A 17148-nucleotide genomic window follows, 5' to 3' on the forward strand; every position below is an offset into this window, starting at 1 on the left:
TTCTCTTGCTGCTTTTAAGATTCTCTCTTTGTCTTGAACCTTTTGCATTTTGATGATAATGTGTCTTGGTGTGGGCCTCTTGGGGTTCATCTTGTTTGGGACTCTCTGTGCTTCCTGGACTTGTATGTCTGTTTCCTTTACCAAGTTAAGGAAGTTTTCTGCCATTATTATTTCAAATAGGTTTTTGATTTCTTGTTCTTTCTCTCCTCCTTCTGGCACCCCCAAGATGCAAATGTTGGCATGCTTGAAGTTGTTCCAGAGGCTCCTTACATTATCCTCATTTTTTGGGATTTTTTTTTCTTTTTGCTGTTCTGATTGGGTGTTTTTTGCTTCCTTATATTCCAAATCGATGGTTTGCTTCTTGGCTTTATCTACTCTACTATTCAATCTGTGTAAATTATTCTTTATTTCATTTAGTGCCTCCTTCATTTCTGACTGTGCCTCCTTCATTTCTGACTGTTCATTTTTTATGCTCTTGAGGCCCTCACTAAGTTCACTGAGGTTCTCACTAAATCCATTGAGCATCCTTATAAGCAGTGTTTTGAACTTAGAATCGGTTAAGTTGCTTACTCCATTTTGCTTAGTTCTTTTCCTGGAGTTTTGTTTTGTTCTTTCATTTGGGACCTATTTGTTTGTCTCCTCATTTTGGCTGCCTCCCTCTGTTTGTTTCTATCTATTACTTAACGAGAGGTATGGGGCTAGCTGAGACCAGATGCTGCTTGTTTGAAAAAAATTAGGAAAACATGAAGCAGGATCCAAGACAGGCCGATCCTATGGTAAAGCAACTGGCAACAGCTTGGGTGGGCCTGAAAGTTGGGTGGGGCAGGGCCTCAGGGAGTCAGCAGGGTGGGGCTACCAGTGTGAGCCAGGTTGCTGGAGTCCCAGATATGGCGGCTGTCTGCCGCCCCAGGGACGGGCTCACCAAAGGAACAAAGGCCTCTGATAGCATGTCTGTCCAGGAGAAAGCCCCCTCTCCTGCCCTCACTCCAGTGCCAAACAGCTCAGTTCTTCCCTGTATGTCTCTGGTGCCTTTCAAGCTGCCTCCCCCACACTGGAGCCTGGAGGGTGCGAGTCTGAGTAAGTCCCTGTGCGGGCCCTTAAAGAGGAGCTGCCTGGGGCTCCAGCAGCCTCAGCCTCCCTGAGCCTGTTCCCACTGGTTTTTCCAGCCAGAAGTTATGGGGATTCTCTTCCTGGCACTGGAACCCTGAGCGGGGCACCTGGTGTGGGACGGAGACCCCTCAGTCCTCAGGAAGGACCTTCCCAGCCGAGGTGTCCTCTTGATTTTTATCCGCCACACGTGGGTGTGGGACCAGCCCTTCTGCCTCCACCCCTCCTACCAGTCTGGATGTGGCTTCTTCTTTAATTCCGTAGTTGTAGGACTCCCATTCCACTTGATTTCAGGCGGTTTTGAATGATGGTTGTTCTGTAATTTAGCTATAACTTTGAAGAGGTTGTGGGAGGACGCAATACCACGTTTACCTACGCCACCATCTTGACCGGAAGTTCCTGGCTTTAATTCTTTAGCAGAGAGAAAGGGGAGGTGGATTTCCAGGCCTAAGGAACAGCAGAAAGGAAAATGAACTATGGCTGGTGACTGCTCCCCTGGGAAGGAGGCCTTTAGGGAGAAAAGGAAATAACAGAATCAGAGCGCCTGTTTTCCAAGTGTTCCTTGGAAAGTAGTCCAAGGCAAAGCAGTCTTGGGAATGGCGGCAGTGTGGGGAATGTGATCTAGGCTTTATGGAAATCTCTATTGGTTAGTGTGGACTGCCACACAAAATACCACAGACTGGGAGGCTTCAACAATGAAATTATTTTCTCACTGTTCTGGAGGCTGGGAAGTCCAAGATCAAGGTGCTGCCTGATTTGACTCTGGGCAAGTCTCTCCTTTCTGGCTTGCAGATATTGCAGATGGCCACCTTTCACTGTGTCCTCACATGGATGGGAGAGGAGGGGGGAATGATGGGGGCGGGTGATAGCAAGCTCTCTAATGTCTCTTCTTATAAGGACACTAATCCTATCATATCGGGGCCCCACCCTTATGGCTTCATTTAACTTTAATTAACTACCTCCTTATAGACCCTATCTCCAAATACAGCCACCTCAAAGACTGGGGCTTCAACATAGGAATGCGGAGAGGGGCACAACTCAGCCCATAGCAGAATTTTTCTCTGGCATCTTTCTCCTGGTCATCCAGCTACTACATCAATGACTCTATTGGTGAGAAATCAATGCCTGTCAGTACTTCACTGTGGAAAAGCTCTAATGGTTAGAAAGCACAGGTGATTGGACATCTTATTTGCCTCCCCCAAACTTTAGTCTTTGCTTTCATGTTGTCACTTAGGATCATCACCAAAATAAATAAATAATAAATATTAAATCTCTCCCCTCATAGCAGCCCTTTAACTAAAGATAAATGTAGCAATTATGTATCTCAACCTACAAACTCAAGTTTGCAAGAAATATAATTTTCTAATTTTACCCAAGGGATGACTTAAAAAAAAAAAAATTTTTTTTATTGATTTTTAGAGAGAGAGGAAGGGAGATGGAGAGAGAGAGAGAGAAACATCAGTGAGAGAGAACATCGACTGGCCACCTCCTGCATGCCCCCACTGAGGATTTGGCCCACAAACTGGTTATGTGCCCTGACTGGGGATGGAACCAGCAACCTCTTGGTGCATGGTTTGATGCTCAACCACTGAGCCACACTGGCCGGGCAAGGGATGACTTTTAAAATCATCAAACTCAAGATTCTCCCTCCCCACTCACCCCTTCCTTTACCTCTAGCTACTAGGATCCAGCTCCTTAAAAAGTCTCCCTGGCCAGTTTGGCTCAGCGGTTAGAGCGTCAGCCTGCGGTCCTGAGAGACGCGGGTTCGGTTCCCGCTAAGGGCGCGCACCTCGGTTGCAGTTTGTCCTCGGCCCTGGTCGGTTGTGCGGGTGGCAGCCACTTGATGTGTCCCTTTCACATCGATGTTTCTCTCTCTCTCTCTGTTCCTCTCTCTCCCTCCCACTCTACCTGAACAAAAAATGGAAAAATGTCCTCGGGTGAGGATAAAAAAAATATATATATATATATAAAAAAAAGCAGTCTTGAAGGGAATGACACCTTATAAACTTCCTGCTCCAAAAAAACTTCCCCATCACAGAATGTTTGCTAATTACATATGTTTTACTGAAATTCCATGTGTTTGATTTATTTATCATACCATTAAATTAAAATATATATGGCTAGAATGTTATCGAAATTTCATGTATTATAAGTCTTATTGTAGTTTTTTGATCAGAGTAATGTCGAACTATTCAGAAGACTAATGCTACTACCATCCTGATGGGCACGTTTAAAAATTCCTTTTTTCTTTAATAAGAAACTTCCTCCTCCAGACCTTTTCTCTGGCCCTCACCCTAGTAAGATTCTGCACTATTGATTTTCTGCTAAGATAGGATTTTAAAATAACTTTTTGATTCACCCCAGTAAGCCAGAGCTTCTTAATTTTCTTTCAGTGAAATACCAGTAAGGGAAAAGGACAGAGAATGCAGTATGTAGCCGGAAGTAGCCCTAAACTAAAATTTTGTTCATGATTATGATTAAATCCTAATCAAAACTATACATTTTTAATTCTATTTCACTATACATCATTGCTTTAAGTACAAAAATGTTTCACTTCCCTAAATCTTTCAGTAAGTTGAGGCCACAGAAGAGTATGCCATGTTTACTTGGTGGCTTTGAATGAATTGGTTGATACACCTAAGAAAAACCCTTAACTCCCTACTTGAAAGGAGAGGAGGAGGCTTGGAGGAAAAAAAGAAGCAGTCCCCATTTCAGGGCCTTGCATGACAAAAAAAAAAAGTTTCAGTTTGGCCCTGGCCAGTTTGGCTCAGCGGTTAGAGCATCAGTCCGTGGACTGAGGGGTCTCTGGTTCGATTCCCAGTCAAGGGCATATACCTGGGTTACAGGTTCAATCCCAGCCCCTGTTAGGGTTGTGTGGGAGGCAACCAATCAATAAGGTCTCTCTCACATCAATGCCCCCCCCCTTCCCTTCCTCCCTCCCTTCTATTCTATCTAGAAATCGATGGGAAAATAACGACAACAAAAAATTTCAGTTTGGAAACCTGGGGTTTGTTTGCTATGTTTATCATGTACCTTAACCCTCATTCCCTTAGACCTTATTCCCCTGTATTGTTTGCAAACAGGACTTTCTATAGGACCATTAGAGCCTGAAAGGAGCATCCCTTCTGACTCATCACTCTCTTTCCAGGTAGCACATGTCCTGTTTAGCTAATATTAATGGAGCACTCACTATGTTCCTAGCTTCCTTCTAAATTCTTTACATTTATCAAGCCCTTTAGTCCTTCCCAAAAGCCAGTGATGAGGGCTATATTTTTATTTTTTTAATCCTCATTCGAGGATATTTTTCTATTTATTTTCAGACAGAGTGGGAGGGGGGGAGGTAGAGAGAGAGAGAGAGAGAGAAACATTGATGTGAGAGAGACATATTGATTGGTTGCTTCCGCAGGACCCTGACCAGGGCCAGGGACTGAACTGCAACTGAGGCACGTGCCCTTGACCAGAATTGAACCTGGGACTCTTTGGCCAACGCTCTAATCCCTGAGCCAAACCGGCCAGGGCGAGGGTTATATTATTATGCCTACTATACAGAAGAGAAAACTGAGGCATAATTTATCCAAGGTCACACAGCTACTGGGTAACTGGTAGGAGACATTCCAACCTAGGCATTCTTCTTCTTCTTCTTCTTTTTTTTTAACCCTCACCCGTGAATAGAATGGGAGAGAAAGGGAGAGAGAGAAACATTGACTTGAGAGAGAGAGAGACATCGACTTGTTGCCTCCTGCAGGACCCTGACCAAGGCTGCGGAGCACCTGCACAACCCACGAACAACCGAGGAATGTGCCCCTGGCCGCAGCCAAGACTCACTGGTTCGTGGGCGGAGGCTCTAACCACTGAGCAACTGGCCAGGGCCAACCTAGGTATTCTTAATGGCTATCCTAAAGTGCTTTAACAACTCAACTTTTAAACTAATCTTAAGGCAATAATAAATGTGTAAATTTGAAACACATAAGGGCTTTGATAATGTTGGATGTGTTATAAGCAGTAAGGTTTTTAAGGTAAACTTTTCTTCAATTATGACACACATTATTGAGAAGTGCATATATCACGTCTGATGACTTCTCATAAAGTGAATACACTGATGTAACTGTCAGCCACACAGGGGAACACAGTATAACCAGATCCCCGCCGCCGCCACCACCACCACCAATCTCTGAGGTAAGTTTCAAACTAAGCGCATTCTACAGCCTATTTAGACTCTGACTGAAATTCATTTCCATAATATACTCTTCTAGAGCACCGATTCTCAAAACGTAGTCCCCAGACAAGCAGCCTCAACACCACCTGGGATCTTGTTAGATCTGTCAAGGACCCCACTCCAGACCTGGAGAACTGATGCGGGGTGGAGCCCGGCAACTTTGTGGTTAACAAGCAAGCCCCCGGGCTAATTCTGATGCACATTAAGGTTGGAGAAGCACGGATGTAAGTCAACTGTAACAGTTTTGGTTCGTGCTCGCGTAGTAATTGTGTTAGTGAATACTAGGGTCTAAACTTTTAGATACTAAACTGTCACGCTTGAATAATAGTCAAAGTCTAATCGCCAATCTCTCTCTCATGTTGTGCCTCTCGCCTCTCCCAATCTGCAGGCATCTAGTTTACCAACAAAACGGCGCTAGAGTGACGAGAAATTAAGCATCCCAAAGCGAGAGGCCTGAGCCAATCAGAAGCCAGGATCGAGCCGCTTGCCCATCCTGGCAGTGTGATTGGTGGATTCCCGACGGAAGAGCCCTCTTTGGCACCGCCCCCGCCCTCCAGCAAGAGCCAATCGTCGCCCAGCTCTCGAAGGCGCAAAACCGCGCCAGTGATTGAACATGGCGGAGCACAGTGCCGGAGCGTCCCCGAACCAAAGGGGACGAGCGGACGGGGCGGATGCGGGCCCCTCGGAGAAGCGGCTGTGGGAAACGACGACGGATAATCAGGAGCAGTTCGAGTGCCAGGAGCTGCTCGAGTGCCAGGTTGAGATGGAGGCCCCCGAGAAAGAGAAAGATGTGGGCCTGGTGGCGGAGGCCGAGGCAGTAGCTGCCGGCTGGATGCTGGATTTCCTGTGCCTCTCTCTCTGCCGGGCCTTCTGTGACGGCCGCTCCGAGGACTTCCACCGGACCCGCGACAGCGCCGAGGGTGAGTGTGGGCGCGCCTTGCCGGCCGAGGCCTGGTTCGCAGCGCTGTCCCCCTGACCCTCCGACCCATGGGCTGCGGAGCGGAGGCACCCAGGCTCTGAACTGTTGACGCTCTCCCATCCGCCTAGTATCAGCCTCCGTTTTTCTGATTCTAAATTTTTCAGAGAAAAGTGGAAAGCCCCTTTTAGAGTTGATACAGGATTAAATGAGTTGCAGTTGTGAAGATAAAAAACATTCAAGCCTGAAGAGAATTATCGTGAGTTTATTTGAGCCAAAATGACAACAGTTGTCTGGAAGCACAATCTCAAGGGATTGAGAAAAATGCTTGGGAAGATGGCAGTTGTGCGCCTTATTTTATACATTAGGCTCAAAGGGGAAGACTAAGTGGGTTTATGTGAATTCCGTTAGTGACAGATTAGGAAGGCGGGAAAAAGCAAAGTGGGGGGAACTTCTTCGTTGGATAAAAAGTAAAAGATAAGACACTTTTAAAAAAAATTTTATTTGTGTTACAGATGTTTCTCCTTTTTTACCCGATTGACACCCTCCTCCCCACCCCCCCACCCCATGCCCGGGTTTGTTGTCCATGTCCATTGGTTATGCATACATGCATGTAAGTTCTGTGGTTTCTCTCTTCCCTCCCCTCACCACCCCCCTCTTCAGAGGGTTGTCAGTCTGTACCCTACTTACATGTTTCTGGGTCTGCTCTATTCCTCAGCCTCTTATGTTCATTATATTCCACAAATAAGTGAGATCATGTGATATTTGTCTTTTTCTGCTTGACTTGTTTCACTTAGGATAATAATTTCCAGGTCCCTCCATGTCATCTCAAAGGATAAGAGATCTTTCTTTCTTACAGCTGCATAGTAATCCATTGTGTATATGTACCACTGCTTTTTTATCCATTCATCTACTGATGGACATTTGGGCTGTTTCCAGATCTTAGCTATTGTAAATAGTGCTGCTACAAACATGGGGGTACATATATTCTTCCTGATTGGTGTTTCAGGTTTCTTAGGGTATATTCCTAGAAGTGGGATCACTGGATCAAATGGAAGTTCAATTTTTAATTTTTTGAGGTAACACCATATTGTTTTCCATAGTGGCTGCACCAGTCTGCATTCCCACCAGCAGTGCACTAGAATCAACAAATCATCAAACAACAAAGTCCCCTTTTCTCCACACCCTCGCCAACACTTGTTGTTTGATGATTTGCTGATGGTGGCCATTCTGACAGGTGTGAGGTGATACCTCATCGTTGTTTGAATTTACATCTCTCTGATTAGTGATGTTGAGCATTTCTTCATATATCTCTTGGCCATTTGTATGTCCAGTTTGGAGAGGTGTCTATTCAGCTCCTCTGCCCATTTTTAATTGGGTTCTTAGTCTTCCTTTTGTTGAGTTGTATGAGCACTTTGTATATTTTGGAGATTAACCCCTTATCTGATGTATCATTGGCAATGATGTTCTCCCATACAGTGGGTTGCCTTTCCATTTTGATGGTTGTTTCTTTTGCTGTGCAGAAGCTTTTTAGTTTGATGTACTCCCATGTGTTCATTTTCTCCTTTGTTTCTGTTACCTTAGGTGATGTATCAGTGACAATTCTGCTGTGTATGATGTCTGAAATTTTGTTGCCTACATTTTCTTCTAGAATTTTTATGGATTCACGGGTCACAATTAAGTCTTTTATCCATTTTGAGTTTATTGTGTATGGTGTAAGTTTATGGTCTAGTTTCATTTTTTTGCACGTAGCTGTCCAATTTTCCCAACACCATTTATTAAAGAGGCTGCCTTTACTTCATTGTATGCTCTTGCCTCCTTTATCAAATATTAATTGAGCATAGTGTCTTGGGTCCATTTCTGGGTTCTCTATTCTGTTCTACTGGTCTATATGCCTGTTCTTGTGCCAGTACCAGGCTGTTTTGATTACATTCGCTTTGTAGTATAACCTGATATCTGGTATTGTGATCCCAACTACTTTGTCCTTCTTTTTCAAAATTGCTGTGGCTATTTGGGGTCTTTTTTTGTTCCATATGAACTTTTGAAGTATTTGTTCTAGTTTTGTGAAATATGTCATTGGTATTTTGATGTGGATTGCATTGAATCTATAGATTGCTTTGGGTAGTATGGACATTTTAATGATGTTAATTCTTCCAATCCATGAACAAGGTATGTGCTTCCACTTTTTTATATCTTCCTCTTTTTCTTTTTTCAATGTCCTGTAGTTTTCTGCAAATAGGTCCTTTATTTCTTTGGTTAAGTTTATTTCTAGGTATCTTAATGTTTTTTGCCATGATAGTAAATGGGATTGTTTTTTCAGTTTCTCTGCTGTGAGTTCATCATTGATGTATAAGAATGTCGTCAATTTCTTGATGTAAATTTTGTATCCTGCTACTTTGCCAAATTCATTGATTAAGTCTAGTAGATTTTTGATGGAGTCTTTAGGGTTTTCTATGTATAATATCATGTCATCTGCAAATAATGACAGTTTCACTTCCTCCTTTCCAATTTGGATCTCTTTTATTTTTCCTTCATGTCTGGTTGCTGTGGCCAAGACTTCCAGTACTATGTTAAATAAGAGTGGCGAAAGTGAGCATCTCTGTCTTGTTCCTGTTCTTAAGGGAAATGCTTTTAGTTTCTGCCCATGAGTATGATGTTGGCTGTAGGTCTTTCATATATGGCCTTTAGTATGTCGAGATAATGATCCCTTTATTTTCACATTGCTGAGTATTTTTATCAGAAATGAATGCTGGATTTTGTCAAATGCTTTTTCAGCATCTATTGATATGATCATGTGGTTTTTATTCTTCATTTTGTTTACGTGGTGTATTACATTTATTGATTTGGAATATTGTACCAGCCTTGCATCCTGGGATGAATCCCACTTGGTCATGGTGAATAATTTTTTTGATGTATTGCTGGATCCGATTTGCTAGTATTTTGTTCAGGATTTTGGCATCTATGTTCACCAGGGATATTGGCCTATAGATTTCTTTCTTTGTAGTGTCTTTTTCTGGTTTTGGAATTAGAATTATGCTGGCCTCATCAAAGGAGTTTGGAAGTCTTCCTTCTTGAATTTTTTGAAATAGTTTGAGGAGAATGGGTGTTAGTTCTTTTCTGAATGTTGTGTAAAACTCCCCTGTGAAGCCATCTGGGCCTGGGCTTTTGTTTGCTGGGAGAGTATAAAACACCTTTTTTATTTAGGTAGGTACAGGATAGTTAACACTCTACAGTTAACTCAATAACAATAACAATGAGAGGATTTGTGGTCTCCCCTCCGGTGCTTAGGTTGTGCCCTGGGGGGGGGAGGGTGTCCAGAAAATGGGAAGTTACCCTGACAACCAAAAGGTGTGTTGTAGCTGCAGGAAGACAGTAGACAGGCTCAATTAAGGTAAAGATTGACTTTTGGCAGGGGTGATTCTAGATAACTAGGGCATGACAATCTGCCAAAACTGCTTTTAGTTAAAAAGTTGTAATTTCAGACTGTCCACTGTGGCTACTTTAGGTCTCTGATTTTAAGGCCTCCGACGCAGACCTCCCTGAACTTGTTAGGTTTAATATGTGGGCCCCTTTTTGTCCCTAAAGTGTACAAAATTGCACCTGACCTAGTGTCCAATTCTTTTTGTCTTTGTTGGCACTTATATTTGTTTTTCTTTCAACTCAGGTATTCCTGTAATGACAGTCAACAGTCACTGTGGGCTCCAAGTGACTCAGATCTCAGTGTTTTCTGTTAGCTTGTAAGCTATTTGAACCTCATTTGGCCTGCTTGCTCAGTACTATATGCTTCAGAATACAAGTAACTGCCAATGAAATATGCTGCCTAGACCTTTACAGATGGGAATTTTAGGGGAGGTCTCAGGGGAGGGTTTGGATCGAATATTCATCAGCTTTCCAGGAGTGCTCTTTCAGGATGGTGGTGTCCACTGATGGGTTGGTGACAGGGCAGGGGTCACTAGTCAGTGTATCTGGTCCTGAAGCAGCCATGAAGTCCCTGGTCTGGTTTTGTTGCTTTTCTGGGCTTGGAGCTGAAAAACAACTGAGGCGTAGATGTTATCTTCAGGGAGGAAAAGGTCAGGGGGTTTAAACTGCATGACCAGTGATATGCTAGGGGAGGATAGGTTACCCTGGGGCTAGGTTCTTGTTTTTCTAGTTTTGCGGGCATCCAGGGCTTTCTGCCCTGGTGACTTTCTGTACCTAGCCTGTCGTCCTTGCTCTGCTCATGTCTATCTAATGCCTATAACAGGATGGGTTATATAGAGGAAAAATCATTAATCATGGTGACTATAAGGAGGTTATGATTGTGGTCTCTATTTGATTGAGCATTGCTAGGGTAGGGGTAGTTCAGTGCATCTGGTCTTGACCACCTCTCTGGGCCTGGGGTTGAAACACAGCTGAGGCCTAGTTTTTATCTCTAGTTTGATTGAAACTCTCTGTGGTCAGTGCTTTGTTCCTAAGATTATTTGATATAGATCAGAACCTCATTGTCCTGCAGGCAGAATGATTAAGGGAATGATGTGCAAGGGAGAAGGAGACAGGTGAGTCAGGGTGCTGGGTGAGGGCAGTTTTTTTATTTTTATTTTAATCCTCATTCAAGGATATATTTAGTAATTTTAGCAAGAAAGGGAGAAACATCTATTGGTTGCCTCGTATAGTGCCTGACTGGGGATTGAACCCAAAACCTAGGTATGTGCCCTGACTAGGAATGTAACTCTAAACCTTTTGATGTATGGGACAATGTTTCAACCAACTGAGCTACCCAGCCAGGGCAAGGTCGGGTTTTTGTTTTTTCCTTCAAGTGTCAGACTGTCAAGGCCAGAACGCTGAGCGTAAATCTGTCTTCTCTCTGCCACCTATATGTGACACAGCAGCGACACCTGCCACACCTCTAGGGGCAGTGAGTTCTGTTTGAGTCACAAGGAAAGAAAGGAGAAAAGGTCATATTAAAGAAATGAAGTTACGCCCTGGCTGGTTTGGCTCAGCGGTTAGAGCATTGGCCTGAGGTCCAGAGAGACCCGGGTTCGGTTCTCGCTAAGGGCATGTACCTCGGTTGCAGTTTGTCCCTGCCCCAGTTGGGGTTGTGTGGGTGGCAACCAGTCAATGTGTCTCTCTTACATCGATGTTTCTCTCTCTCTTTTCCTCCCTGTCTCCCTCCTGCTCTAACTGAGGATAAATGCAAAAATGTCTTCGGGTAAGGATAAAAAGAAAAATGACGTTTCTTCGAGGTTACTGATACTCTGGTGTTTATTACAGAATTGGCACTCAACTTACTGCAGCTGAATGCAGCCCCAAGGTAGTCTTTAATGGAAAATTAAATACTTAAAACCATATTGACACATTTCATCTTCATGTCAATCCCCTGAGTTAGGCAAATAATTTTATTAAGCAACCTGAAGCAAGTACTTACCTCTTGGTACCTCAGTCTCCTAACTTGTAAAATGATGATAATAGTATTTACCTCATAGGGCTGTTGAGAGAACCAAATGAATTGACGTGTATAAAGCAAGATTTCTCAGCCTCAGCACCGTGGACATTTTGCACCTCATAATTCTTTGTTCTGCGTATGCTTGAGGGTGGAGAGCAGTGGGGATACTGATGCCCAGTGTATTGTAGGAAGTTTAGCAGCACTCCTGACCTCAAGTGCTAGGTGCCATTAGCACCCCCTTCCACCCATGACAATCAAAAAAGGCTCTAGACCTTGCTGAATGTCCTTTAAGAGACAAAATCACCCCCAGTTGAAAACCACTGGTATAAAGTACTTAGAGTAGTGCTTGGTGTTATAATAAAGTGCTTAAAAATATAGTTGCTATTGTTGCTAATCATTAGATCCTCCCTACTGTGTTTTTCTGTCACCAGTGTTGTTTACAGGTATGAAAAAAGCTTGTAGCCAGGTTCACTCATAGTAGATTCTCCTTGTTCAGAAAGGCAATGGTGTGTAGGATAGCTGCAGTTTCTGCACAGCTGACTAAATTGAGTATGGAGGGAAGGGAATACAGAGGGGGTCTGATTTTCTTCTTTGCAGTAGATTAGGTTTTTTGGCCCAGATAATTGCTAGTATACTATAAGATTAAGGCATTTTAGAATTGAAGAAATATATTTATTTGTTTTATCTGCTTAGTGGCTACAGGACTGCTTTGGGGGTTTTATATACACCAGGTAATGTCTCCTCAGAGAAGCCTTCCCTGATATATCGCTTGTTATATGCTTCCATAGCATTCTATACTTATCTTTTTTGCTTTCCTCCACATTTTTACTTTAGTTGTTCAATCATTTGTCTTTCATTACTACATGGTAATGAACTCACTGAGGTCCAGGATTATGGCTTATTCTCCGTTGTGTAGGCTCACTGTCTAGCATTACATCTGGGCGAGCATTCAGATATTTAGAGATTAGTACAAATAAATGTGTTTTTAAAATAAACTGAACAGCCCGGATGGTGAGGCTCAGTGGTTGAGCATCGACCCATGTCGGTTTGATTCCCAGTCAGGGCACATGCCCAGGTTGTGGGCCAAGTCCCCAGTGGGTGGCATGCTGGAGGCGGCCAGTTGATGTTCTCTCTCATAGATGTTTCCATCTCTCTCTCTCTAAAATCAATATAAAAAAATATTAAAAAATAAAATAAACTGAACCGGCCCTCACTTAGCTGAAACCTCGACAGAAATAATATACAATAGTTCCTATAATAGGAGTTTTAGGGTATAAAATAAACTTTCGGATAATGACACATTTTCGAGTTTGGATCTAGATAGTCTTTTCCGATAGTTTAGAGTGCTACTTGTGAAAGTAATTTTAAATATTTATTATTCTACATGTAAACATCAGTATTATTTTACAAGTGTTTATTGTTGTTTTTTCTGATATTTTAAAAATTGCCTATAAATAAAAGTATAAAGCTCTAAATTTATGGTAAATTTTGTGTGGTGTTTATAACCTGTTTTCTCAACAAACCACTTAGGCACTGCTGGGTCAAGTTTTTTGTTTTTTTTTTTGGTAATGTTTTAATAAAATTTCACTTTTTTTTTTTCCAGCTATTATTCATGGATTATCCAGTCTAACAGCTTATCAGTTGAGAACTATATACATATGTCAGTTTTTGACAAGAATTGCAGCAGGAAAAGCCCTTGGTAAATATGTGTTTTTATCTTATATTGGAAATATTTCAATCTATGTCTAATGGTAAGACAATGACAAGAAACAGAGAGGAGCTGTCATTTATTTTAGAGTTTGCCCACATGAATGTGTTTGTCATGTACATCTACACACAAGCACATCTAAAAGAAATACAGTCCCCATCTTCTCAGAGCAGTGGTTCTCACACTTAGCTTGCTTCAGAATTACGAGAGAACTTGTTTTTTAAAAAAAGAATGTTGAGTCCCCTTCTCCTCCATGAGTTTCTGATTCAGTAGGATGGGTACAGGCCTTGGAGTTAGTTTCCTGTAAGTTCCCAGGTGATTCAGATGCTGCTGTTGGGGCCCCATGCTTTAAATTTGTGTGGTAACTAACGTTTGTGGTGATTTCCTATCATGCACACTCCATTTTTTACTGATAACTTATGATATTTGAAACCTCTTATTTGAATTTGATTTCAGCACTTACTTATATAAGGGAAAATGATTTATAACTATAATCTCTCTCTCCCTTGTCCCCAAACTTCATTTTAGATTGTAATGGGGGGGATACCTGATTCAGTTTATCAGTAATGGCTGATAATACAACATGGTCATTTAAAGGGCCTTTTGATACAAATAATTACATATTTATATTGGTTTATACAGTGCTTTCCCAATAGTCCTGAGCAGCAGGCAGTACGTACATGAAACTGCTATCTTATAAACATGTTGTATTACATAAAATTTCAGTGTGTTAATACCACTGTCATGGCCCTCACTAATCTAGCTGTGGTTCATGAGGTACACTTTGTGTTGAGGGTGAGGTTAGGTCTGGAGTTGGTGCCAGGACCATAGGTGGATAGGACTAGAGGCAGAGTAGATGTGAGAGAGACAGAGTTTTGGTAGGTCTGGGCCTATTGCTCAAGAAGAAAACAAGCTGGTATGGACAAAGTTGAAGAATTTATGGCCATAAGGTAACATGGTTGTTAACAGAGTTGTTTTGCATTTAAATGTGACAAAATAATCTAAAGTGCCTAGCTATGCTTCATGTACAGCAGTTGTTCAGTGTATCTTAGTTTCGCCCCCTACTTTTCCTCCCAAAAAAGGGTGGAGAAAATCCAGATTTTGTGTGTGACCCCATGGTTTAACCCTGAATTCACCAGGATCCTGTTTTGGGTGTATCTTAGAAGAGGTCAAGGTCAGTTGTCAAGAATAAATACTATATTTCACCATAATGGACTCAAGTGAGACAGCATAATACAATGTTAGCCCCATATGTAATGGAAGGTTTTGTAATAGCTATATTAAGTAAAGTAGAAAAATGAAGGGCTGACCCGACCAGTTTGGCTCAGCACTTAGAGCATCAGCCCGCAGACCAAAGAGTCACAGGTTCGATTCCAGTCAAGGGCATGTACCTTGATTGCAATTCAGTCCCAGCCTTGGTTGGGGTTGTGCGGGAGGCAACCAGTCAGTGTGTCTCTCTCACTGTCTCTCTCTTCCACTCTATCTGAAGATAAATAGAAAAAAAGTATCCTCGGGTGAGGATTTAAAAAAAGGAAAAATGAAGGGCTGGAAGAGGATACTCTAAGCAAATGGCATCCAGAGTAAAGTGGGTGTAGCCATACTTATGTCAGACAAAGTAGATTTCAAGACAAAAGAAGTAACAAGTGACAGTGGTGGACACTTTATAATGATAAAGGGGACAATACATTAAGTAAATTAGAAAGAAATAGGTGGAATTAATTTTAACAATATCTTATTTAACCCAATATTTCTAAAATATGTGCAAATATAGCAATATAAAACATATTTATGAATTCTCTTACCCCCTTTTTTTGCAGTAAGTCCTTGAAATTTAGTGTGTATTTTATACTTAAAACATATCTCAGTTCAGACTAGCCTTATTTTAACTGCTCAATTATTGCATATGCCTGGAAGCTACCATGTTAGCTTTAGTCTCTTGTCCCACAAAACTTTAAAATAGGGCAAATGCCTGATGTGGCTTAGTTGGTTGGGTGTCATCCCATGCACTGAAGGGTTGCGGGTTTGATTCCTGGTCAGGGCACATGCCCAGATTGTGGGCTTGATCCCCAGTGGGTGTGCAGGAGGCAGCTGATCAATGTCTCTCTCTCTCTCTCTCTCTCTCTCTCTCTTCCCTCTATTCCTCCCTCCCCCCTCTCTTCTTTTCTCTCTGAAAATCAGTAAAAAAATCTTTAAAAAATAAATAAAATAGAGCAAATGTCTTTAAGGAGAAATGTTTGTTTGCTCCTCCTTTCATGGAACTTTATCTCTTAAGATCGATGCAACTCTGGGAGATTTCTCTATCTACCTACCCAGCTTCCTGCACTGCCCCCAGAACTCAGCAAATGTCCTGTGGGGGGGGGGGGAACCTGTGTTTTCAGTTTTTCTAGTTTTCAGTTCACCAAGCGAGCCCCAAGGAAACCACCAGAAACTTTTCTCCTTTCTCTTACCCCCAGTAAAATCTCCCTGCCTGCGGTACAGTGCATCCTCAGCCTGACTAGCACATGAATTCAGGGAAGAAAACAGCCACAAATCATCACCCTGCCTCAGGACTCTTCCTCTGGAACTGTGGTTCATCAAGTGCTCATTGCTTCCTCAGCTAGCCGGTGGCTGTAGCAACATGACTGCAGTGTATGCAGTTTTGTCTGGGTGTAGTGGGAGTATTGGCCTGCTGCAGTGTCCCACATTCTAACTGAAAGTGAAGGTCTACACTAAATTTTTCAAAGTTAAGATCTAACATATATATGTTTCTTTCTAGATCTCACAGTTATAAGAAGAAGGCAGAAGAGTGAGAAGGATTAGATAATGTCAGTCAGAAAAGACTTATTGGGAAAGATGAGTATTTAAAGAAAGAAAGCAGATGTGAAATGAACAAGGATTAGGCAGTCTGCCTTTGCATTTTTATTTCACTGCTTTACATGTACTCTGGCCACACCAGCCATCTTATTTCTGAAATGTACCTTTGTTGAGACATAGGAAGTCGTGTTTTTTTTGTTTTTGTTTTTTTAAATCCTCACCTAAGGATATTTTTCCATTTATCTTCAGATAGTGTAGGAGAGATGGAGAGAGAGAGAGAAACATCGATGTGAAAGAGACACATCAACTGGTTGCCTTCTGCACGACCCCAACCAGGACTAGGGACAAACAGCAACCGAGGTGCGTGCCCTTGGCCAGAATCGAACCCACGACTCATTGGTCCATGGGCCAACGCTCTACCGCTGAGCCAAACTGGCCAGGGCGAAACATAGTAAGTAGTTTTTAAGGGTTCTGTTGTCTGCCTCTACCACTTGCTAGCTGTGTGATTTCAGTAGATCTGTTTCTCCTTTATAAAACAAGGGTAATAATATTGTGTACTCTTTTAAAAGTTTGTTTTTTTTAATTCTCACCCGAGGACGCTTTTCCATTTTTTATTCAGATAGAACGGGAGGGAGAGAGAGAGAAACATCATAACAGAGAAATCATCTAAACTGTAACATTAAGAATAAACCAAAGAAGAACATCAATGTTTCTCTCTCTCTCTCCCTCCCCCTCTACCTGAACAAAATATCACAAAATGTCCTTGGGTGAGGATAAAGAAAAAAAAAGGAAATTGTGTGGACAAAGGAGCTACTACATGTTAAACACTTAACACAATGTTTGACACATAGTAGGGCCTCAATAAATGTTAACTAGTAGTGTGAATATCTTTTGTACACCTCTGCCTTATTTTGCTGCTCCATCTTCTAAAATGTTCTTTCAGCCCTGGCCGGTTTGGCTCAGCGGTTAGAGCGTCCGCCTGTGGT

General features: G+C 42.3%; 1 protein-coding gene and 1 non-coding gene across 3 annotated transcripts in view; one reads left to right on the forward strand and one right to left on the reverse strand.

Moving 5' to 3' along the window:
* Positions 1 to 5923: 5923 nt before the first annotated feature.
* Positions 5924 to 17148, forward strand: part of TERF1 (telomeric repeat binding factor 1) — a 38647-nt gene continuing 27422 nt past the window's right edge. For both annotated transcript variants that reach the window (XM_036264239.1, XM_036264240.1), the window contains exons 1-2: positions 5924 to 6243; positions 13265 to 13360. In XM_036264239.1, coding sequence (XP_036120132.1) covers positions 5937 to 6243; positions 13265 to 13360 — 403 coding nt within the window. In that variant the 5' untranslated portion in view covers positions 5924 to 5936. The remainder of the gene's footprint in view (positions 6244 to 13264; positions 13361 to 17148) is intronic.
* Positions 11034 to 11135, reverse strand: LOC118631923. The gene has a single exon (XR_004959920.1). It is a non-coding gene; the product is annotated as a small nucleolar RNA SNORA17 (small nucleolar RNA).

The sequence above is a fragment of the Molossus molossus genome, unplaced genomic scaffold (assembly GCF_014108415.1).
Source record: "Molossus molossus isolate mMolMol1 unplaced genomic scaffold, mMolMol1.p scaffold_m16_p_16, whole genome shotgun sequence".
NCBI classification, from domain to species: Eukaryota; Metazoa; Chordata; class Mammalia; order Chiroptera; family Molossidae; genus Molossus; species Molossus molossus.